The 23,410-nt window shown below is 31.0% G+C and overlaps 4 protein-coding genes across 13 annotated transcripts; 2 read left to right on the top strand and 2 right to left on the bottom strand.

The window, feature by feature from the left end:
• Positions 1–3,251: 3,251 nt before the first annotated feature.
• Positions 3,252–10,510, bottom strand: Garnet (adaptor-related protein complex 3, delta 1 subunit-like garnet). 2 transcript variants are annotated; one of them, XM_070299226.1, is made up of 14 exons: positions 10,189–10,510; positions 9,957–10,052; positions 9,748–9,876; positions 8,996–9,406; positions 8,341–8,414; positions 7,695–8,138; positions 7,391–7,618; positions 7,131–7,293; positions 6,780–6,962; positions 6,195–6,612; positions 5,842–6,113; positions 5,154–5,726; positions 4,639–5,064; positions 3,252–4,387 (listed from the first exon to the last, which is right to left on the bottom strand). In XM_070299226.1, exons 1-14 carry the CDS (start codon positions 10,282–10,284, stop codon positions 4,295–4,297), a joined length of 3,606 nt encoding a protein of 1,201 aa, XP_070155327.1. In that variant the 5' UTR covers positions 10,285–10,510; the 3' UTR covers positions 3,252–4,294. The 2 variants fall into 2 exon arrangements, with proteins under 2 accessions (XP_070155327.1, XP_070155336.1); XM_070299235.1 differs by lacking the exon at positions 10,189–10,510 and having other exon boundaries at positions 9,748–9,850; positions 9,957–10,032.
• A 362-nt stretch (positions 10,511–10,872) lies between these two features.
• On the top strand, positions 10,873–16,707 carry LOC138935031 (zinc finger protein 271). 7 transcript variants are annotated; one of them, XM_070299327.1, is made up of 4 exons: positions 10,873–10,934; positions 11,074–11,158; positions 12,586–12,931; positions 13,025–16,707. In XM_070299327.1, exons 3-4 carry the CDS (start codon positions 12,593–12,595, stop codon positions 15,008–15,010), a joined length of 2,325 nt encoding a protein of 774 aa, XP_070155428.1. In that variant the 5' UTR covers positions 10,873–10,934; positions 11,074–11,158; positions 12,586–12,592; the 3' UTR covers positions 15,011–16,707. The 7 variants fall into 7 exon arrangements, with proteins under 7 accessions (XP_070155428.1, XP_070155438.1, XP_070155399.1 ...); XM_070299337.1 differs by lacking the exons at positions 10,873–10,934; positions 11,074–11,158 and adding an exon at positions 11,527–11,546; XM_070299298.1 differs by lacking the exons at positions 10,873–10,934; positions 11,074–11,158 and adding an exon at positions 11,611–12,151.
• Positions 16,273–19,401, bottom strand: LOC138935119 (uncharacterized). Of its 3 annotated transcripts, none has more exons than XM_070299541.1 (5): positions 19,203–19,401; positions 18,693–18,824; positions 18,406–18,597; positions 18,076–18,266; positions 16,273–17,982 (listed from the first exon to the last, which is right to left on the bottom strand). In XM_070299541.1, exons 1-5 carry the CDS (start codon positions 19,215–19,217, stop codon positions 17,808–17,810), a joined length of 705 nt encoding a protein of 234 aa, XP_070155642.1. In that variant the 5' UTR covers positions 19,218–19,401; the 3' UTR covers positions 16,273–17,807. The 3 variants fall into 3 exon arrangements, with proteins under 3 accessions (XP_070155642.1, XP_070155650.1, XP_070155632.1); XM_070299549.1 differs by lacking the exon at positions 19,203–19,401 and adding an exon at positions 19,100–19,132 and having other exon boundaries at positions 16,276–17,982; positions 18,693–18,877; XM_070299531.1 differs by having other exon boundaries at positions 16,277–17,982; positions 18,693–18,877; positions 19,203–19,394.
• A 90-nt stretch (positions 19,402–19,491) lies between these two features.
• Iscu (Iron-sulfur cluster assembly enzyme) lies at positions 19,492–21,364 on the top strand. Its single transcript, XM_070299570.1, has 4 exons — positions 19,492–19,676; positions 20,278–20,502; positions 20,679–20,757; positions 20,992–21,364. Exons 1-4 carry the CDS (start codon positions 19,587–19,589, stop codon positions 21,096–21,098), a joined length of 501 nt encoding a protein of 166 aa, XP_070155671.1. The 5' UTR covers positions 19,492–19,586; the 3' UTR covers positions 21,099–21,364.
• Positions 21,365–23,410: the final 2,046 nt, after the last annotated feature.

Below are 23,410 nucleotides of genomic sequence, written 5' to 3'. Positions count from 1 at the left end.
AGAAAGCTATTAGAATACAATATAATAGAATTTATTAAATATATAATATATATAATATATTTAATATTTAATATAAATAAATTAAATTTATATATTAGATTAAATTTATAATATATAAATTAAATTCATATATTTAATTAAATTTATAAATTAATATATAATATATTTATTAAATATATTATATATATATATAATAGATATGAAGATACATTTTTAAGGGCTTATTCCGTGTATGTATATTAATCATTATTCTTTAAAATAAAGAGTCGAATTTCTTTCTTGAAAATATAAAAATGTAAAGATACTTTGATGGCATACTAAATATTATATATATATATTTGTGTGTGTGTGTGTGTAATTATTAATTTTTCTGTTTACTTTTGAGCAGTTTAACTAAATCTTAAGGACTTGGAAAATATTTTTATGACGTAAATATTATTTCATATTATTTAAAAAGATATTTATGATATTATTATATATTTTCTTTTCAATTAAAAGTTAGATCTGAGCTTTATTAAGACAGTTTGATATCGCATTTAAAAGTTATAGTTATTTAAAAAATTTTTCAACCAACAACTTACAACTTTTGTGAATGTATGTATCGTACATATGGGCTTTGTATAAACGAATAATTAATTAGTTTAATTTGTGCGTTCCCTTTTAAATATTATCCGAGTTATATAATATTTTGAAATTGGTCTCACGTGTTAACATAAGACATTTGTGATAAAAGATGCATATTTATTATCTAGCATTCATAATATGCCACTTTCAATCCTTTAAACAACATTATTTTCGCTGTATATTTCAAAGTAATTTGCAAGTAAGATAAGAACGTGAGATATATTGTATGAAAACAATTAAATATACGATAAATGTGGAAAAAAACTAACATATCAATAAAATTTGAGATGTATAATATTTCGAAGTAAAAATATTTTAACAACGAATATTACTCATTGCAAAATTTTTTCCTTCCCTCCGCGCAACATTAATACATCTTATAAAGTAACGTGATCAAATATTGATTTGTTCTCGTTTCTAAGTGTTGATATAATTGCAATTTTTATCTCTCTAAATGCTGACATCATTTAATTGATAACAAAAAAAATATATACCGATCAAATTTTTTCTTATATATTTTTTATCCAATTGTTTTTACGTAAATTCTTTAATTTCGTATCGCACACGGATTGTTGTATATGGCATACAATAGGTTTAATATTACATGTTAGCTTTTTAAAAAGTTTTCTTTTTTTATTCTTTTTTTTTTATATATAAAAGCATTTATAGAAATAAAATAAAGGATTTTGGATCAAAATCTACAATAAATCATATATGTCATTTTGATTTTAAAATCAAGATACCAACTTTTGAAAAACATGCATGCTCGTCTGACTACTGACCGAAACGTGACTAGAGTACTCTATTGCACATGCAATAATAGATATTTTTAACTTTTTCCTTCTATCTTATCTTTTAGTTGCACAAGCAATTTGAAAAAAAAAAGAAGAATGAAAACACGACGCGCGCGTCATTAGTCTTTTTAAAATTATTACTTATATTTTCATTGACAAACTAATCGAAGAAGAATTTATTCGTTGAAAAGATAATCTTTATTTGAAAGTTGATACTTTGATATCTTAGCATTGTATTTTACATTGCAATACCCACGCGCAAACATTCCGAAATGTATGACGAAATACATTTTATGATATAAAGGATTAGTACAAAAAAACAAACACACACGCATAAATGAAACTGTAATGGAAACTTTTGTATAATTGATAATGGTAAACTCTAATATATGCGTGGAAAAGTACCAATTTGGATAGCCGCGTTCCTCTTCCACATCTTTGTTCATAAGTAGAGCATAGACGTTACAAAGGCTGTGCATTATTATGTCAAATCAGCTTTTTATTATGTTTCTTTGTCTTTATTTCTGGAAACATAGGAGTCGATTAACATATTACAGAGCGTTTCGCGAAATGTTTGCGCTGAAATATGAAAGCAAATAATTATCTTTTTATTTATATTAACACAAAGCAATAAAAATAATATTTTGAATGGATCTCTCATTAATGGAACGGAATGTTCTTGATACTTGAAAAATGATGACTCTCCGTCAAAAAACGTCGTATGACGGCGACACGACCATGAATCTTTCGTGTAGGAGTAGCATATAAGGTCGATGAATTTGATTGAATCACGCTCGTCCTTAGTCTTCGCAGTTCACCTTCCAAATGAATATTGCACGTGAAAGTATATTAAATATATATATGCGCGCGTCGTATAAATTAAGAATCGCACATCGCTCATTGGGATGAGACATGTATTTCGAAACATTTATCTCTATTCGAAATAGATATATATAAAAATAAATAGCAATTCAACGAATATGCAGCTTAAAACAAAAAGAATTTATATAAGCATATTTTATGACTTGGTATAAAAATCTTATATATAAATCCACTCTTTTTATATATATTTCGTTACACGCATGCAAGGAAAGTTCTTGTTAGAATAAATGTATATTTGCTGAATTAGATATCTATGCTAATATGTTTCTGAGTAATAAATGTTTACAAATCGGTTTATAACTCTCAGTTATAACAAGATATTATCGTAATTATACAGTAGTTGTTCAAGTAGTTGCAAGCCTAAAAGAGAAGAATACACATAAGCGATTAATAAAATAATTTTTTTTTTCAAACGCGCTGTTTATAATACAATTCATAATAGAATATGTATGTCATACATATTCATTATTTTCCTAAAATAGCAAAATGCGCGCATATATATAAAGCTTATTACAAAATTACAAATATTTTGCTCGGTGTTTATATGATGATATATATATCATTTGTTTTATACCTAGAGAGAGAGAAATTGATTTTATAATTGGAATTGAATGTTTGACAGTCAACATACGACAGCTGTCGATTGCATAAGTGTCAATATCATTTTAAATGAAATTAAAAGATTATTTGGGCATTGATACTTTTAATAATTTTTGGCACACGTTTATAATAGCTAGAATCTAGAAATCATACTAAAATATATATAAAAATCTTTTTACATCTTAAGAAAAGATATAGGGAAAGATATTAAAAGAAAGGAATAAGGATATAAAATTTGATGCACAATTAGGCTGCGTTCGGAAACATTAGCGTGTGTATATCAGCGATGATGTTTTCGAACGCAGCCTTAAAGTGCCTTGCAAAAAAAAAAAAAAAAAAAAAAAAAAAACTATAGGGGCATATTCTCCCGCACATAACTATACATAGTAGTTTTCACATGTACCTACATATAAATGATTTACGATTTGTTTAATCTTTTTAATTTATACAGTTTTTTGCCTTATTAATTATCGATATTATGGAAGCGTTGCATGCAAAATACAATGCTCACCACCTATGCCTGTTATAATTCCTTCACAAAGATCGGGCAAAACAGTATCGCGCGCATGATAGATATAATATTTTATATATTTTACAAAATAATAAGGATATCAACAATACATATATATATACACATATATATGTATAGCAATATAATATTACATCATCCCAACTGGATACAAAAATTGAAGGCATTAAACATAAAAGTAACTAATCAACCGTTTTTATGTTTATTTTCAAGTTATACAAAGAACTGCTCCTAAATAGATAAACTTTATTTGCAAACTTTATATATCCAATTATTATACAATTATTATATAATCAATGCAACATTTTGTAAAGATAAAAAAGTTTATAGAAATTTTTGGAAAATATCAGTATATATAATCACATAATGATAAATATGTGAAATTAATTTTCTTTTAAAATGATTTAAATCTTTCTAATTTTAATCGCACAAATCAGAGATCAATGCCATTGATTAAAGTCTGTTTAGAAACATTAAGCTACTTTTATCCCAGTGCCTTCAATTCTTGACAATAAGCTACTCGTCCTTTTTGTTTCTTTCAAAACTTCGCTTCACACATATAGATATGTATATGTGTATATATATTTATACATATATATATAGTACGCATGTACACATATGTATATCTCTTAAATATTTAACAAACTGTATGATTTAAATTATACTTAAAGTTTAGGTAAGATTCTTTCTGAAAATATTTAATGGGTTTGCAAAGTACACGCTATATATATAGCCGCTAATGTTTGTATTTTATGTATAACAGATACAATCCCCAAGTGTTCCTCTTGCTGCCACAAAGGTATGTAATTAATGTATGGTAGGAATCAATAATTGTAAAATATAGACACTTGAGTTTAAATCAGTATTATATCAGGATCCTCGATATCTCCTCTCCAATTCCCCATAGTAATGAATTATTGTCACCTTTACCATCGATTATCAAATTTCCTGTCGCTCTCTGTAACATAGAAAGCCATCAGACTATGATATTGCTAATCTTAATAAATTATTGCTAATCAAAATTAAAAAAAAGATACATAGTGTTTAAACCAGTTTCAAGTAAACTGAACATGAATATAATAATTTATGAGGTATTGAAATATCGTTACTTCACAGCATATTAATTAATATCTATGTTTTTAAATATAGCCAATCAATTTATTTTACTGTAAAGAAAAAAAATAGAAATAAATATATGATTTAACCTACATTGTATTTTAATAAAAGGCACACATGATGTCCTCTCAGAGAGTGTCCGTATAATGATGCAGTATCGTCAATCTGTTCCACAAGTGTGAGATTGCATTTGCGGCAGATAATATTTAGAACCATATCAAAATCCAGAGAAATTGTTACTTCTTTTCTAATCTTAGATATTAATTGACCGCTTTTGAGAAGTTCCGTAAGTATGTCCTTATGAGAAAGATGTCCGACCATAAATTTGCTACACGACAAGTGCACGGTAAAATCGAGCTTCTCTTGTTCCATGCCATTTTTACTTTCGAACATGTAGGTTAGTGTACCTCTAAGTCTCTGAGCAAACGTTACGTCCGAGACTAGAACAGTAAACTGAGTTTCTTTACTAGATTGCAGAGGCAGTTGGAACGGCAGTTTTATCCCAAATTCATCTTCGGGCTGGAAAAAGGGTGATAGAAATAATACATACTTTATACAATAATTAATCTGCAGATTAAATGATAAACTTAGAATATTCATCAACTTACATTTCTAACTAATTTAAGTAACGATGTATCTGGAACATCAAAAACTAATTCTTTCACAAGCGGCTGACCTATATTTGTTATGCAAATTGATACAATAACTTTACTTGTGTCGTGAGGGATTTGCCTCAATTCATATGTCATAGAAATGACCTTATTCTTGGCCAATTCTTCATAGAACATATTTTGTTGTACAGAGTTCGTATTATACTCGGAATTCGTAATATCGCTCTTCAACTCTGGTAATATCTCTTTCGATGGAGTGGATATTCCCGCCGTTTCCTCATAATCCAACGATTTATTTTCTTTCTTACTTTTCGACTTTTTCGATTTTCTATGTTTCGCATCCCCTTCATTGGACTTCTTATGTTTGTTTTGACTCTTTGTCTTTTTGCGTTTGCTATCTTTCTGTAATTCATTGGACACTTCTGTGTATCCCCCAACATCAGGAGACTGCACTTTCTCAGGAGACGAATTACTTTCCAACCATAAGTCAGATGATTGATTATTCACTGCTTGATCATTTAATTTGTTTTCCATGGCATCCTTGATTTTTCTTTTAGACTTTTTATGTCCCTATTAATATAAAATGAATGAATATTATTGAAAAATGTTCAAGAAAAAAATACATAAATAGATATTAAACAAATTCAAATTATATGTTACAATATCTAATATAAAAAAAATTTACTTTTTCTTTTTTGCTTCCTTTTTCCTCAATCTTCTTTGTCGTATCATTTTCAATAACTCTATGTTCTAAGACAGGCAATCTTTCATCCTCTCGTAAAGGCATATCCAAATCGATATTCAAAGCTCTATGTGGATCATTCGCATCTACTAAATCGTAATCGTCACTGTCACTTATTTCTGCACCTGGAGGTAGTTCCCCTATACCAGTATTCACTATTTGCAATGGTAAACTGTCATCCAGTTCATCCTCTTCTGCAGATGCAGATTTTTTATCTAAAAACGATTCAGCATTAAAAATTTCTAATTTTCAATAGAATACATTTAATAATATAATATTATATATAAAACAAATACTTTTACTCTGTTTCGACTTCTTCTTCTTTTCATACTTTTTATGCCTTTTATGACTGCTATCTATATCTCGACATCTATGCAAGTTGTTTGAAATTTTTAAAGAGATTGGGATGTCTAATTCTGCAACAGGAATGTTCTCGAAGTCTTCGTATGCGCTCGACGAATTGTGATATGATGTAGATGTCTTAAATGAGCCTTTTAGATAGTGAGGATTATTTTCTTGTTCTAGTTTTCTCGCTTCACGCCTCCTTTCAAGTTCTTCCAGTGACGGTTCGCTCAATTCCCGTTTGGAGTATGAATCATTCGGCTTCTCTGCCTTAACAAAAATATCATTCATATCTAAATCTTCTGAGTCTGAGCTCTCTGAAGGTGGATCATTGATCCAGGAATCTAAATCCAAATCTTCTGGTATTGGAACCTAAAATATATTATAAAATTTTATATAATAAGATATAAATTAATAGCTTATATTATGGACATTGGTTGATGCATACAATTTTTCTTTGAATTTATACAGATAAAATCTATCTTTAAAAAAAAAATATAGAAAGAAAATATACATACACATTACTAATCAATACCTACTTTTCTTTGAGCTTTTGGTGCAACTGGATTAAGTTCACCTTCAAAAGCCTCCATTAATTCCTGTGCAAGACCAGGATTTTCTTTTAAGCACTCGAGCAATACCAATGCAGAACTTGATCTTTCTTGAACTTCCAAATCGCCACTACAGACAAAAGCTGCTATTTTGTCCTTCAATCCATAAACCTGTAAAATAAAACCCTATATTAGAACTACATATTTTATTAACAATAGATATATTCACAATAAAATATATTCACAATAAATTTAAAATATCATAGTATGTGCATACTTGTTTCATAAAAACAATATAAAAATTTCATTATATTATATAAATTATATTGTGTTTTGTACCTTTTCCATAATTTCAGTATCTTTTTCTTTTTCTGCTTTAGCAAATGTCGCTGCAGCCAATTTTAATATGTTATGAACATAAACTGCCTGTATATGCCCTGGCAAACTAGAAGCTTGCGATCGCAACATAGATTGTAATGTCGCCAAAGGATCTTCCAATTCACTATTAAAATTTAACAGATTATTAACTATTATATTACGATTAAATTATTATATTTTAAATCGATTAGACAAATCACTTTTGAAAAAATTCTTGTTACCTGGAGAATTCTCCACAAATCCATGCTGCTGCATATAAGACCTCGGACATTGTCGCCCTTGGCTGACCAGTTAATAGATACGAATTCTCAAGCAGTAAGGCACATTGTTGAACCGCATATTTTCGTATAGCTTGTACACGAATTGCTACATCAAGTAACTGAGTTGCTACTAGTGATCCATGCTTGGTGCCTTCCATTCGTGTAAGTTCTACCAATACGGATATGTACCTGTAAATATATACAGTTTAGTTTACTATAATTTATAAAGAATAGATTTAGCATATCGCGAAAATCTGATATGTACCACTCAAAATAGGTAATGAATTGGTAGTTGTTTTGTGAGCAAATCTGAATAATTTTTGAGAGCAATTCATCACGATAAGTGGTGCCTTCAGCTTTGTCCATATGCACCATTAATTTTTTAACTATCTCCATTAGATTTTTCTTGGAAACCATTCCGTACAACAAATCCAAGGCACGCAGTCTTATACTTTCGTCTTTATCATCAAGACATTGCATAATAAGATCTTTGTGAGCTTGCACACTTTTTGGATGTGTCTTCAATATTTTTGACATCGCCAACAATCCCAAATATTTTAAGTTTTGGTCAGAATCCTCTATCAGTATTCTCAATTTCTGGACACACAATTGTATCGAATCGGAATGATTTGGCATACCAGAGGATATAGAAATCAATACAGCTATTACTGTATTGATACATTCATACAGTAAGGACATTGCAGATGTACTAGAGAAAAGAGATTAGTATTATATTATAAATTAATTATAAAACTACCAATATAAAAATAAATATAAACATATTACACAAGATAAACAAAGTTGAAATAAAGATATAAATAAATATATGGGATAAGAGCTCTCTATATATGCTATACAAGCAATAATAACATTACAATGCTTAATGCTTTAGAATAAAATACATTAAATACCTGTGTATCAAATTGGTAAGGGGTTCTATTAACTTTTTGCCAAGCCTAGGTTCTAGAGGTGTCAATGCTCCAAACTGCAAATACAATGTTGTATGTTGCATTCTAAGAAATACTAAATTTTAACAAATTTTTTTTTTGTACAAAGTAGTAGCTTAATTTTCTTACTTTATGAATAAATAAAACGTGAAATAAAAATCAGCATAAATACTTTATATGTAAAATACAATGTAAATATGATTTAATGCTACAAAGCGCTTATTAATACAAATATATTACTCTCAATATGCATAAATTGCATATAAACATACATATATATAAATATATATACAAAATTTCAATATATGCATAAAAAAATTATGTATTGTAAAACCTTGAAATTAGGTCAATTAATGGTTGAGTAAGCCGTCGACCCAGCTTTGGCTCAATCAGAGTTATAGTTGAAAACTGAGTATGACAAACAAAAGCAACATCGCTTACAATAAGAAACAAATATGTGTAGAAAAAATTTTGTACTTCAGATTATTATAACAAAATTATTTAAAAAAATAAAATTACGAGAGCGATTTCGTGTATTTCGTCTTTTGCCAAAAACATGTAAAAAATATTGTCAATTTCCTATTAATTTCTATTAAAACCATGTAACGATAATACTCACCAATTTAATAATCTTGATAAGCATCCAATTATTTGTAGATGTTGTCATTAGCTTAAAAAAAACAGGCGCTAAGCTCAAGTAATTCTTTGGATTTTTTCTGGCTAATTCGCAAACTACGTTTACTGCTGCACTTTGAACACCGCTGTCCGGATCTTCGAGTTTTTCCTTCAGCCTGGGAAAAGCTGGTCTCAAGGCCTCAGGAAATCTCAGGAATACTTTATACATCATTAAGACTGCTTTCTTGCGCAAGTATGGCTTTGTAGAGGTCAATAATGTCATTATATCGTGAACCAGATCTCGCGCTAAATCCGGACTAATAAAGCAAGACAATCCACTTAGCGCTAAGCCAGCATCGTACTGATTTTGGCTATTTAAATCTTTACGAATCATATTTGTCGTTAACATCAATAGCTATAACAGAAAACATTAGTAAATTACAAAATAGCTAATTTTCCCTATATCTTTAACAATTTGCCAAGTACTAAATACAAATATTGTATACTATATATATAAATAAATCATACATAATTTTTATTTTATTTGTAATCATCTATTATCATCTTCTTTTAGTTTATACATTCATTTAATTCTAAATTGATGAATATATATAAATACAAAAGAAGAGGACAAAATACAATAAATTAATATAACAATACTATAAATGAAATTATAAGAAAAATATACAGGTACATGATTAAATGTTTAAAAAAAAATGTTCACGAAATATATCTGAAACACATATTAAATTTTACCTCTATATCTGCATGAAAGCTCTGACTTGCAGCAAGATAGCCAATTCGTTTATAGGTGAATTTTGCCGATGACATCACTTCTATTATATTAAAGCCAGCCCAACTAATATCATACCCCAACATCTGTAGCTGTAGAGTATAAGAATAAATTACCTCTACCAATACTTGAAACAAATTGAATCAAATTGAACACCAACATAAAAACTTACATATGTTAACTTGGCCACAGCGTTTGCTTTGACCGCCACATTATCTTGCCTTAATTCTTGCTTGATCTCTTCGATGCATTGCGCGATGTATTTCGCCTAATATAAAAAAATTATAAAATTTCTTTGTTAAATAGAATAGATTACAAAATGAAAAATGGAAAAAAAAAAGGTTAGGTTAAGACATGATAAAGATCTCAGCAAAAAAGAAATCGCAAAGCGGAGAGAGGATCACCTCATTTTCCTTGTTGTTTCTAATCCCGCGCACCAGATCCGTCAGATTCTTATCGAACATTCGTTCGAAGTTACCTTTTACCTTGCGGAGTGCCATGACCGCATTAAAAAAAAAAAAATTAAATGCCTTGCTCGCGATATCACTTTAAAGGATCCGTTCTCGCGCGCATTGATGAGACTCGTGTCGGCTCAATCGGACGCGGCCCTGATTAATTAATTGCAATTAAACGAGATTCGTAAGCATATCTCAATCTCCCGTGTAACGTTCACATCTTTTGACAGATCGGGGCTGAATAAGAGAGAAGGGCTACATACACGGAAAAGCATGTCTATATGAAATATGTCAAGAGAGTAGGCAAACATCTATCTCGCGCGCATTCACTCATCGAGTATGTAATCTTATTGACGTGTCAACTCTGTTGCAATGGGCGCGTTCAGCAGAAAAAACCGTTCAATCGAAGGTGATTGGCTCTTACTTTTAGAACCAACAAATCAACGTCGAGTGTTGACAAGACGATAGCTGAGCGCTTTCCAAACTCGGCCATTGCTTGATCGCTCCAATGAAAGTCCAATTCTCGCAAACCAACATCTATGAAAATTCGATTCGAAATGAGTATAAAATTTCATATGCCAAATAATGTATTGTAAAAAATATGTAATATGAAGAATTATTTTTTGTCTCAACGAAAACTTCTCGTGGCTTAATTGATGTGGCCCTCGCACACTGAACGCGATGAGCGATGAGTAGTGAGTAGTGATGGGCGATATCCAATGAGATTCTGCTTTTTCGGAAAAGCAGAACTCTCATTTTAATTTAAAAAAGAACTTTTTACAAAATTGTACCATAATTTTTTTTAATATATCATAATTTATGGCCCTTTTTTAGGTTGAGAACACTGGTCTTCGTACCCTGTGCCTGTGCCCGAAAATGTATACCTTGTGCTCCATCCACATATCTCTTATGTCCATAGGTTAGTGTTTTTAATATGTTAATTTAATTGTGATTTCAATGCAGTTAAAACTAATTTTACACTGCAAAGCGGAAAGGGCTATATCGTAGTCTCAATTTATTTAATAAAGATATGCAGGATTATCAAAATGTAGCAGAAATCTGGAAATATAAAAAGGAAGATAATACGTGAAGTCTACGGCATTGATGATGATAAAGAAATATTGGATGCAATTGAGCTAATTTTTGATGTTAAATCTTTTCCGTTTGACAGGATACATCTGAGAAATCCACCAATCAAATATAAAATGTAAAGAATACCGTGTCGTTGTGAGTCTTTTGTTATTTAGACACACATGTGGCGATTGGTTGATTTCTCCGCAAATATCTAAAGAAACCTTTAATAAAAAGTACACATACAAATTTATATCTTATATAATTGCAGAGCCCCGATGATCTCGCTAGCTTTTTTTAAACGACAGATATATCCTCCATTTCGTATTCAGAGACAAAGAAAGAGAGAGAGAGAGACAGCGAGTCGCCGGACGATTAATCGAAAAATCGTCAATATAATTTATAACTGATTGTGAGAGACCTTCGGCAACTCGTATGTCGCATATCCATACACGCTCGACTGTTCTTTGTATTGACCCACCCACTTCCCCATTCGCGGAGTATTCGTCTCAGATTGCTCTCAACTTTCGTGGCAGATTGTCGTCGGAGGAGACAAAGAGCCAAGTCGAGCGTCAAATATCTACCTGCCTGCCTCGACTCGTCGTCGAGTATCGTCGAGAATCAACGGATCGATCATGCGGCAGCGCGTATTGCGTTTCTGTGCGACGCGTGGTCGTCGCGGGAACGCAGCGCCCTGAGAAAGGAAGAGGGATCCGCGAGTGAGGATCTCGGACGGACGGGACTGTCAGATTGATCGCGTATTCATTCGTCTGGGCGTCACTGGAGGCGTATCGGCACGACACATTGTGGCATGTCGTATGTCCCGACGACGTGCCGAGAGGTTGAGAACCGCTCGATTTTGTATATTAATCTCCCTCGTCTCTCCTTCTCTCTTTCTCTGTACGTCTCAAATTTGCACGATGGAAAGACATGTTTCTCGCGGAGCACCGTGCAGGTACCGCATGTCTCTCGTGTCATGTGCTCGCTCTGAAATTCGATCCGTTTACACATATCATGAGGTACATTAAATTGTTTCATCTCGATGTCACGAGAGACCATTTCATCGTACAAAAACTCATCAATGCACTATGTAATATTAATTAATGTGTAATATCGCTACAATGTCTTCCGTATTTCGTTATAGTTATTTAACGAGGAAACTTTTATTTTGTTTATTATGTATGTGTATACAAGTTACAATTGTTATAAATACAATTATATATTTTACATAGAAACGCGCTTATATTTTATATATTGTGTTTTCTTATCTTACAGATAACTTATGAGAGGTGAATGTTCTATCCTGGACGGAACAATGACTTCGGGTTACTTTGCTTTGCCAATTAATATGGACAGAGTATGCAGGATTTGTCTCACTGAGGGTACTAATCTATCACCGATCTTCTCAGCTAATCAGGAAGTAAACAATTTCTCAGGTCTGTCTCAGAAGATACAAGTCTGCGGTTCAATCGAGATACATGAACAGGATGGATTACCTTCTTTAATATGCGACGTTTGTATTTATAAGGCGAGCGTTGCGCACGAATTCAGACAGCAGTGTCAACATTCCGATACAAGATTACGCATGTATTATAATAAGCCTGCTAAATGTAATATCACGGTAAATATCATTTTATCATTGTGTATATCTGTGTTGACATATATAATATATATGCATATATTTATATATATATATATATATATCATTTTCCAGGATTCTTACACACAGACGGATCTACAAACGAGATTTGTGCTATCGAAAAAGTCAGATCATATTGAGGAGGATTATTTTGTGAAACAAGACATGCAAGTGATCGCAAATCCACAAGAATATATCCAATCCACCGACTCGTTTTCCAGAGGCGAAATCAATCTAAATACCAATCAGATTCATATGTCAGACGACAAACTGTTTATATGTTCTATCGGATTTGAAGGGAATAAGGAGGAAGCAAAGGATTCTTGCATATCAGAAAGCGAGGTTCACCAGATGACAATTGTGCAGGAAGATGCACAGGAAGATGCATCTAACATTATGAATCTACAAAATAAAGATGATGAGATCAAGGAAATTGATCAGTATGTAGAGAAAGACAGTACAGAACAGGAGGAGTTTGTCAGCGAGAATTTAGTCAATGATAATGTGGAAGAGGAAGAGAGCATCCCACAAAAACGTATGTCCATGAGAAAAACGAAATTAGCATCGATTAAGACATATAGCGATGACGAGATTGGCGACAATTATTACGAGCCGAGCAGTGACAGTCAAGATTCAATGGAATCAAAGTTTAAATGCAAGGTCTGTTCCAAACAATATGCTACGCAAAAAGGTCTGAAGAAACATTCGCTGGTCCATGAGAAAAAGTACAAATGCAACGTCTGCTTAAAGATGTTTTACAAACAGGAAAATATGGAGAACCATCAGAAGATACACACGTCGAAGCCGCACGCGTGTCAACTCTGTCACGCGTCATTTTCGAAAGCCCAGAGTCTCGTGAGACACCTGAAATCTCATACAGAAAAGGTAAATGATATGATCAAGCAGATCAATACGAACGAGCGAAAGGATACTAAGGAACCGAAGAAAGAACTCAAGAGTGAAGATGACACTGACGACGAGACTGGGCCTGCGAACGAAACTGATGAATTTGAGAACGCGCCCGAGTTGTACAAATGTGAGATTTGTAATCAATACTGTTCGTCTTTGAAGAACTTGAGGAGGCATGCCCTTGTGCACGGCGATAAGAAATATTCTTGCACCGTATGTAAGAAATGGTTCTTCAGGCCGGATACGTTGAAGAAACACGCGGAGAAGCATGGACACGGATTATTGGACAATCTGGCGGATGACAATAAGTTGTACGATTCGGATGACGACGTTATGCCCGTTAATAACACAGTGGATCCTGTGCCAGAGAGCGAAAATGTCAAAAGAGAGGAGAGTGATGAGGAGGGGTCCGGGGAGTACAAGTGCCAGCACTGTGATAAAGTCATGGCCACCAAGAAAGGTCTGCGACGGCATGTGTCAATGCACAAACCAAAGGCCGAACCCGTGACCTGCGACGTCTGCAGGAAGGTTTGCGCTAGTCAGGCTCGTCTCATCCTCCATCAGAGAACGCACAAACCGAAAGAAAAGGTGCCACGCGAATACCTATGTCACATCTGCAGCAAGGTGTATCCGAGCAATTCATCCCTCACATATCACATGCGAACTCACACCGGCGTTAAGCCGCACGTGTGCAAGACGTGCAATAGCGGCTTCACGACGACGACGAGTCTGGCGAATCACATTCGTATTCATACGGGCGATAAGCCGTTCGTCTGTCACGTATGTAGTGCCGCATTCGCCGTGAGTTCGGCCTTTCGCAGACACCTGACCCGACACACCGGCGAGGCAAATTATTTGTGTAAAACGTGCGGTAAAGCCTTCAAGCGGCTCAGCACGCTGAAGGAGCACACATACACCCATTCTGGCGAGAAGCCGTATGTGTGCAAGACATGCGGCGCCGCGTACAGCCACAGCGGCAGCCTCTTCGCGCATCAGAAGCGCTGCCGCGTCCAGTACGGCGAAGTGATTGTCGACGATCATAATCATCATCATCACATACCCCACTCGGTCGCTCATATTCACGTGAATATGAATAACGTGAATAACGGAGCAGGAGTGCGACCGGTCGCTGTGATAGGTCAAATGTTCTAAGAAAGACCTAAAGACTTTTAATGTCATTGGCGAGTAACTATAACAGAATGCTACTGACACAGCTGTAAATCCTACGTGTTGAAACAACAAGTGTGCGCACATGTAGAAATACAAATCACACGTCATCTGTAAATATACATACAGTTCTTTTTTGACAATGAGAGAAACATTCTTTGAATATACCTTGCACTTACAAGGCTGTTGCATGCTAGTGTTTTGGTTTTAGAAACACAATAAATCAGTGATGTCATTAAATTATAAATATAATGACGTTGACACATTATGAAGAACGAAGTTTTCCAAATAAAATATAATAAATTGCCATTATTAAAATCGCGAACTATTTTTTTATTATTTGTGATGTCATAAATATAATCATATAAGAATATATGGGCGCTGCATATATATCAATATATCATATGTATATATATACATATATATTTTTATATCTATTCACACACACACACACACACACACACACATACATATAATCCAGACCTTGTTGTAACACATATTATATATAATAGTTGTTTATATTACTGCATTATTTAGAAGGAAATAATTGACATTTGCTTTCATTTTTTTTTTCTTTATCAGATCATTGATTTACTTGTCTATTTTTAACTTCATCAGACTTCATTCATATAATAAAATAAGTGTAAAGATAGAAAAAAATGGATTTGGTTTTGATAAGAAAAATGTACAAAAGTTCGATTGTGTGAAATTTGAAATTCATTAAAAACACATTTTGTTTCAAATTAAGAAATTTGTATGCAAATATATATAAATTTTTTATAAAGATGTACATAAAAAAATACGACACCATTATTAACTTATGGATTCTTAAACTGCTCAAAAATTTCAGTAGTTGAGATGTGCGGACATAGTGATGTTAGAAGTGTACTATTAGGTTTCACAATTTCTGGACTATGACTGTCACGTAAATAACAACTGGATGAAAAAGACGAATAAATTTTATTGAAAAAATTTAGTCATACATTTTGCTGTCAAAATGCATCACAATTAAACGATTGATAATCATACATATTCATACTATATAAATTTACATAACAATAAATTAGATCACACAAAAATACAAAATATATAATTATCGTGATATTCAGATATTATCACAAAAATTAGTATGTCACATTTTTCATCTTAACAAACAAAAATTTAAAGTTATACATATATTTAATATCTAATAAGCGGATATATTTTTGTAAAACAAATTATTCATTTTTTAAAATATAATGAAAAAGACAAACCCCACTTAAAAACATGTTCAGTAAAAACACATATAATATGTATTTTCAACAAAATATGTTTAAAGCATATATTAGGATATATAGACTTCTTTAGACTTTTAATCGAATGGATTATTAGATTAGAGAACGATTTTATATAAATTGAAAAAAATAAATAAATGAGGAGTGTACAAATATACATACATAGCGAGACTGATCATTTTCATTTAAATATTTAATGATATACACAAAGCTTGTAAAAATCTTATTCTCTAAATAATAAACGAAGTAAAATTTGTATTATAAAGATCTTAGTATTATTATTTTATTATATTTTTTTTGTGTTACTAATATATATAGAAGTAATATTCAGCCGATAATTCTTGTCATAACATGGATCTCTCTGTCTTATCACATACAATTAAATAGCTTTTTAAAAGTCAAAGTATATATTTACCCAACTTTTTTTCCCACAGCGCCTATATAATTGTTTCAATAAATCAGATATTTACTAACATTATAACAGAATTGGAAGAAACTGTACATCTGAATGTAAGTTATTTCAGTTATAAACAGCACAGCATCCAGAAAAAACTAAGAATAAAATATCTTGTAGGGTATATAAAGAAATTATACAGAAATGAGCTAAATAACAAACAAGAATGCATCTAACCAGATGGCAAGTACTTTGCATTATACTTGATTTAATACAAAGTTATGAAAAATATTGGATATATAGAGACATTATATATGCGTTTAAAAATACGCAAAATGCTATATTTTTTCTATTATATATATAATAATGAAACAATAATTTTTTATAGTACTGTATAGTCATTGCAAAGTGAATGCGTGGGCGGAGCCCTTCCCCCTGCACGTCCAAAAAAAATGATTTCACCCAAACTAATTTCCATATTTCTATAATAAAAATTCGGTTTGATTAGATTAGTTTTTTCGGAATATACAAATCACAATAAAATATAAAAGTATATTTTATAAAACTGTTATATTTTTAATTGATTATATGTATTTATGTATATTTAGATATATATATATATATATAAATACAGATATATTTTTTTCCTATTATACATCAAACTTGACCATTGTTTTTTTTATGGGCAAATTAGTAATTTCTTATATGAAAAAGTATATCATATATAAACAAACTGTTATTTGTATTTTTTCTAAGAACTATCAACATGCGTAATTTCTACTAATCTGATCTAATTATCGATATAAGATTATTTCTTATGGTTATTTTAAGAGTTTCTTAAAATATTTTATTAAAATATATTTATATATATAAATATTAATATACAAGAGTAAGAACCTTACAAGAAAATGTGTATGTGTGTGTAAGACACTGTAAATTCTGATACATATTAAAATAATAAATAAGTTTCTTGCATGTATTAAAATATCAATATATTTATATTTATATTTAAAATTCTGAAAAGATAATTAAGGGCCACATCATAACGTATACATTTCTGTTATAGATAATATTTACTATAATATTAATATTAAATTTCTGTTATAGAAAATATCTACAAATTTTCAAAATTTTTTTTTTTTTTTCTCTTTAATATTTGATAACGCCGCCAAATGGAATTTCTTGTTCTCCGAAGAACTTTAGCCAAATCAGCATATTTACGTTTTTCATCAAGAGTGGGATTATTTTCTAAGTGATCTATTATCATTTCATCTTCTTCGGGTTTAAACCTAGAAATTTTAATTAAAAAGTCAAAATACCGCTGCTATTCTATAAAAAAAAAAAAAAAAAGTTTATATATATAAATATGTTTTTTATATTACCTTCTATGTACATTATTTTCATATAAATTCCTAAATCTATGGTAGACACTGTATAAAGTTCTATTTGATAAACCATCAGCTAAGAATTGTACAAATTTCCGCCTTTCTGTAGTATTACGCATATATGTTATTCTGCCATTAATTCTTAATTGTAAGAATGGATGAACAATTTTTATTTCCCAATTATGTATCTATTTTAAATTAATTTATTGTAAGCAATTTTTGCATTTATAATATATATGTGTATAATAAGAAACTTAAATTTATATAAACAAATATACAATCTTGTTAAAAACAAATATCAAACAAAAATTATTTTTACATACAAACCTTACAAAATGCTTTCCAATTAGTAGCAATAATGTTATCTTCATCAAGAGAATATAAGCCCTTCTTGATTGGTACTATTTTTTCAAACTTTTCTATTTCCTGTCTTGTTGGCATATGAGATCCTGCACGTGTTTCAATTTCATGTTGTGGTGGCACTGTATGTCTCAGTTGCACACGCAAATTATACAATTTCTGCAATAAGAGAAAAGTAAATATATAGTTATATTCGACTTACAAAAATTTTATTATGTATATATATATGCATTGAATTTCTTTCAAATTATTACTATCGAGTCTGATTGACATAATCTCTCCGCTAATGCCATTTGTCGAGCTAAATGCGTTGCATCGCTGCAATGTTCCTCTTCTATACCCTCATCCTCCGATTCGGCCTCCTTAGAAATATTTTCATTTTTTTTCTGCATATTATCAACATCTTTAGTTTCATATTCCATTCCGATATTAATAATCGCTAATAACACAATCAATTTTTCCAAGTCAGTCAATTATATTAATTAATTTTAAAGAATATTATTATTATTATAAATAGAAATAAATAAATAAATACCAAATTTTCAACAACACTGTATAAATCATAATTTGTTTTAAATACCTATTTTATAAGCTAACAGCTCTTTATATACGCATATAGAGGGTCATATATGCTAATTAAATAACGAACCGTTCTACTTACATTTTAATAAAAATACACTTAATCGATGCCGTTTTGCATAAAAATACAGGTTTAAAAAGTAAAAATCATCGCTTATTAAGCCAAAATATTATCTGCATATTACCTTTTGTATATACATACGTAAACTTTATTAATAATATCTTTCGACTTTCAAATAAACGAAACACTTTTCAAGGTTAGAATTTTTCGACGATACAACTACAAGACGGTGTTTTTTTTTTTCAACTCGATAAAGGTCGTATTACACTATAAGTTGCGGGCTCGATTGTGGTTGGGCATACGTTTGACAGTTGAGGATTGACCAATCAGCTGGCAAGCTGCCTTCGTATCCCCAATCGGAACCGAGCCCTAGTGTAATACGGTCTTTATTACGATTACGATTCTTCGGGAAGTGGGAAAGAGGAAGTGGGAAGTGGGAAGGATAGTCTATCGCATTTTCATCGTTCAAGATTATCGTGATTTATGATAAAGTGCGCATTAAAACAAAATGGCATTATTCGGGGCATTGCCCGTCAGAATTGGGACAACGTCCAAGATCATCTCACGGAGTGTTCCAGCCGTGTTTTATCATGTGAATGTAAATATAATCAATTTATGTGTTCGTCATCATACCGGTCCTCTAACCTCTAATCGCGTTTATCTTGCACGCATCGATTTTTCTTTTAATTATTATTATTATATCTGCATTCACATAAGTCTATTTAGAGTTCAGCGTTATAAATGTAATCCTGAAGATGATCACAATTTTATTCGTTTTGTATTAATATTGCGTTTTAATACTTTAAAATTGATTTAAACGGCGTTAAATGGTTGGTATCAACACTTTGTAATATCTCTCTCTTATTGTTAGAGAATATTGTTTTTTATACATATATAGCAGTTGTTGTGCATTTCGTAGAGAATAGCTGTCTTTTATTATAATTCGAGATATATTGTTCTATAATAGCTTTGTTTGTTTATGTGATGTAATATGGCGCAATCTAATTCTTGTCAATATAGATCGATTTGCGTCACTTCGTCATCACTGACGTCATCCTGATGCTTTTATTTTATTTCGGCTACCATTTAAATTACGCATCATAATCGATTATTTTAAGAAAAAATTCAATATAATATTATTTATAAATTATTATGCTTCTGAAATGACGGGCGAATATTATGATTTTACGACATGACAGGTACTAGATCATTATGAAAATCCGAGAAATGTTGGTTCATTGGACAAGAATGATACACAAGTTGGGACAGGTCTTGTAGGAGCCCCTGCCTGTGGTGACGTGATGAAACTTCAGATTAAAGTTGACGAAAATGGCAAGATAGTTGATGCTAGATTCAAGACATTTGGATGTGGCTCTGCTATTGCTTCGAGTTCTCTAGCGACAGAATGGGTCAAAGGAAAAACAGTGAGAGATGTTTCTTACATAATCTACAATTTATCAATACAGTGCTTAAGAGAAAAATACATATATTTTCTCTTTTATTATTTTTTTAAATAAAAGCATATATTTTTATAAAATATTCTTTGTATAAAATCTTATAGTTTTTTGTTTAAACTTTCTGTTTTAACTTTGTTTCTTAGGTGGATGAGGCGTTGGCGTTGAAAAATACTGACATTGCTAAAGAGCTTTGCCTTCCTCCTGTCAAGCTGCATTGTTCGAGTAAATATACATGCTGATCTTAACTAGAATCCTTTTGTTTTAAATAACAAAGTTTTGAAAAACTTTAAACAACTTTGTGTATGAATAATACAGTATTATCAGAATAAATAAAATAAAAAATACATTTTAAAAATATTAATAGAATAAGATTTAGATTTAATGTATGCTTGATTATATTGTATATTAAGATTTCATGATTCAAATTCTGATTTTTTCTTTTTCTTTTAATTATAGTGCTTGCCGAGGATGCAATTAAGGCTGCTCTGTCAGATTATCGCATCAAACAACAATCAAAGGAGAAAGAGAAAGTGCAAAATGAGGCAACCAATATCGCAAATTAAAAATTGTGTAATTATGTAATTATGCAATAGTAAAAAAAAATAGATACGTTTACACTTCTTTTCTTGTAAATATTATTTATTACTCTATATAAGATTATATTGTAATATTATAATTATCATACTTAGACAGAGCTAGGAAAATAATATTTCTTAGTCTATTATCTCTTTTCTGAATATATATTAATGAGATGATATAAAAAATGTATCTGTACTTTGTACTATAATATTTTGTTAGATGAAATAAATTTATTTAATTAAACTTTGAAGCGGACGCATATCTCATCATCTTAATACATAGCGATCAATCTATATTCATATTTATTATTCGTGAAATATATTGACTTCATTATTCGTTGTATAAGAGAAGATTGGAAAACAGTGGATCTTACGTCACGTGCGGTGACTGACGCGATAAATAGCGTGTGATCGATATTGTTATCAATGAAAAAGCCACGGGGGCCATGTGCGACGACCTAAAACTGAGTAACTCGTAAAACACGCACTTTGTGACGCGCGCATGTTTTCAATCTACGGCGGCCTTTATCCGTTGTGCTGACACGACGCGATCGCCTTCTGTGAAATACCCCCAGCTATGTTCTTGCGTCGCACGAGAGATTTATTTTTTGCCTCACAATTATCGATATATGTTATGTTCTTTTTTATCTCATTTTGTAAATTCAAAGTCGAATTTTCGCTTCCAATCCGTCATTTGGAACTGAATAGAATATCTCTTGACAAAATTGTCAGGATATTCTCTATTTTTGCATTATAAATAATTACAAAGTGTATCGAAGAAGTATATTTAGTGTCCTGCTATTCTTTATCATCCTGTTCATTTACTTTCTTCATAAAAATAATCCTCCCTGACATGAAAAAAATAAGAAAAATTATACATTTTCATAATGTTCAATATTATGTATTTCTGTTAATTATACTTCTAATGTGCCAGATTCTAAAAATCAAACAACAAAATCCGTTAAAAAAATTAACTGGATATAGTATAATTGATGCTTCATTTATTTTATATTGAATTTATTTAATCTTTTTCTATACGCGTTCGAAAGAAATTGGACTTTACGGAGAAAATATAGTTTTCTTCTTTGAATCAGCAGTTTATATATTTTGTATGAATTAATCGAGGTGAATTGTTTGACAAATTATTGTGAAAATCTGACGAATATTAAAGCATTGCAAGATTGGAATCAGTGCGACGTCGCCTTCAATCTAATCGCGAATAATGTACTTAATGATTCCTTAAAGTGATACAACAGTGAATCGTTCACTTCGCAGATAATCCATTTGATAACAGTCCTCTCTTGGCGCGGAAAAATGTACATTTATTGCAATACTTCTAAGAACAACGCATTAGAAGAATGTCCGTCGTAGAGGAACGGTTGTTCTCTCGCGAGGAATGCCACGGACGATCTCGGTTAATTAATTCTGGCTCATATTTCTTCGCCTCTCCCTAGTTCATAATTCTAGTCGCAATACACAGGATATTTCAAAACAATCACATACTTTTAAATCAAAAAAGTTACATGTCGTAATGAGAAGAATGACGACTTTTTGTTCGATATTGAAAAGCAATGCTCAACTTTTTCTTTCTAAACGTTAAAAAATGTTGACGAATTTTTAAAGTATAGAGTGATAAATAAATTAATATATTAAATGTATATAAATTAATTAGATACGATTTCGTATTCTCTCTGAAAATAAATTATTATAGTATTATTTTTCTTATTCTTTAATTAATTTAGAATAAATTTTATTTTTTAATAGTGTTTTTTAATAGTAGCTTTTTTTCTTCAGCTTTTATTACAAAGTTTAATATCAAAAATCAGAATAAAATAATATAAAATCAAATTAAATAAAAATAGAATTAGAGAATATACTATGCGCTATATACTACACTCTAATGTACTATATTAAAATATTATCTTTTCTCAAATTTTTTTTAACTAAATATATATATTATACAGAAAAATTTTGAAATATTTTTATTATTTTATTCTCGTCTTCTCTATTTAATTTGAAAAACAATACATTGATGTGGGAACTACAAGTGGATATGTGACATCAGGACAGTGACCATTGACTGCGTTCCTTGTCTTACGCTTGTCACAACATCAATTGATGCTTAATAAGAACGAATTTATTTACTGCGTGTATTGATGATCGTGCGTTTCCATTCGGTTTACCAGAGGAAACGGCTAATTAATTAAGTCGCAACCGTAAGTCACAAGTGACTATTTTATTTCGCTTGACATGATTACCCGCGTTATGGTATCATTCTCTCGTTTATCAAACTCGCT

Source organism: Polyergus mexicanus, unplaced genomic scaffold, assembly GCF_030449975.1.
Source record: "Polyergus mexicanus isolate NDT 795.1 unplaced genomic scaffold, iyPolMexi1.0 SCAF_1, whole genome shotgun sequence".
NCBI classification, from domain to species: Eukaryota; Metazoa; Arthropoda; class Insecta; order Hymenoptera; family Formicidae; genus Polyergus; species Polyergus mexicanus.
This window is presented reverse-complemented; position numbering and strand designations above follow the sequence as displayed.

What these genes read in the sequence shown, in the direction of transcription:
- Garnet (XM_070299226.1), bottom strand. Translation starts at nt 10,284, where the DNA reads ATGGCACTCCGCAAGGTAAAAGGTAACTTCGAACGAATGTTCGATAAG. An exon ending in CTTACCAATTTGATACACAG is followed by an intron (nt 8,139 to 8,340) that starts GTATTTAATGTA and finishes TCTTTTCTCTAG; the next exon opens with TACATCTGCAATGTCCTTAC. An exon ending in CACCAAAAGCTCAAAGAAAA is followed by an intron (nt 6,613 to 6,779) that starts GTAGGTATTGAT and finishes AATATATTTTAG; the next exon opens with GTTCCAATACCAGAAGATTT.
- LOC138935031 (XM_070299327.1), top strand. Translation starts at nt 12,593, where the DNA reads ATGAGAGGTGAATGTTCTATCCTGGACGGAACAATGACTTCGGGTTAC. An exon ending in CTGCTAAATGTAATATCACG is followed by an intron (nt 12,932 to 13,024) that starts GTAAATATCATT and finishes ATCATTTTCCAG; the next exon opens with GATTCTTACACACAGACGGA.
- LOC138935119 (XM_070299531.1), bottom strand. Translation starts at nt 18,860, where the DNA reads ATGGAATATGAAACTAAAGATGTTGATAATATGCAGAAAAAAAATGAA. An exon ending in TATGTCAATCAGACTCGATA is followed by an intron (nt 18,598 to 18,692) that starts GTAATAATTTGA and finishes CTCTTATTGCAG; the next exon opens with AAATTGTATAATTTGCGTGT. An exon ending in ATTGGAAAGCATTTTGTAAG is followed by an intron (nt 18,267 to 18,405) that starts GTTTGTATGTAA and finishes AATTTAAAATAG; the next exon opens with ATACATAATTGGGAAATAAA.
- Iscu (XM_070299570.1), top strand. Translation starts at nt 19,587, where the DNA reads ATGGCATTATTCGGGGCATTGCCCGTCAGAATTGGGACAACGTCCAAG. An exon ending in CCGTGTTTTATCATGTGAAT is followed by an intron (nt 19,677 to 20,277) that starts GTAAATATAATC and finishes ACGACATGACAG; the next exon opens with GTACTAGATCATTATGAAAA. An exon ending in AATGGGTCAAAGGAAAAACA is followed by an intron (nt 20,503 to 20,678) that starts GTGAGAGATGTT and finishes TTTGTTTCTTAG; the next exon opens with GTGGATGAGGCGTTGGCGTT.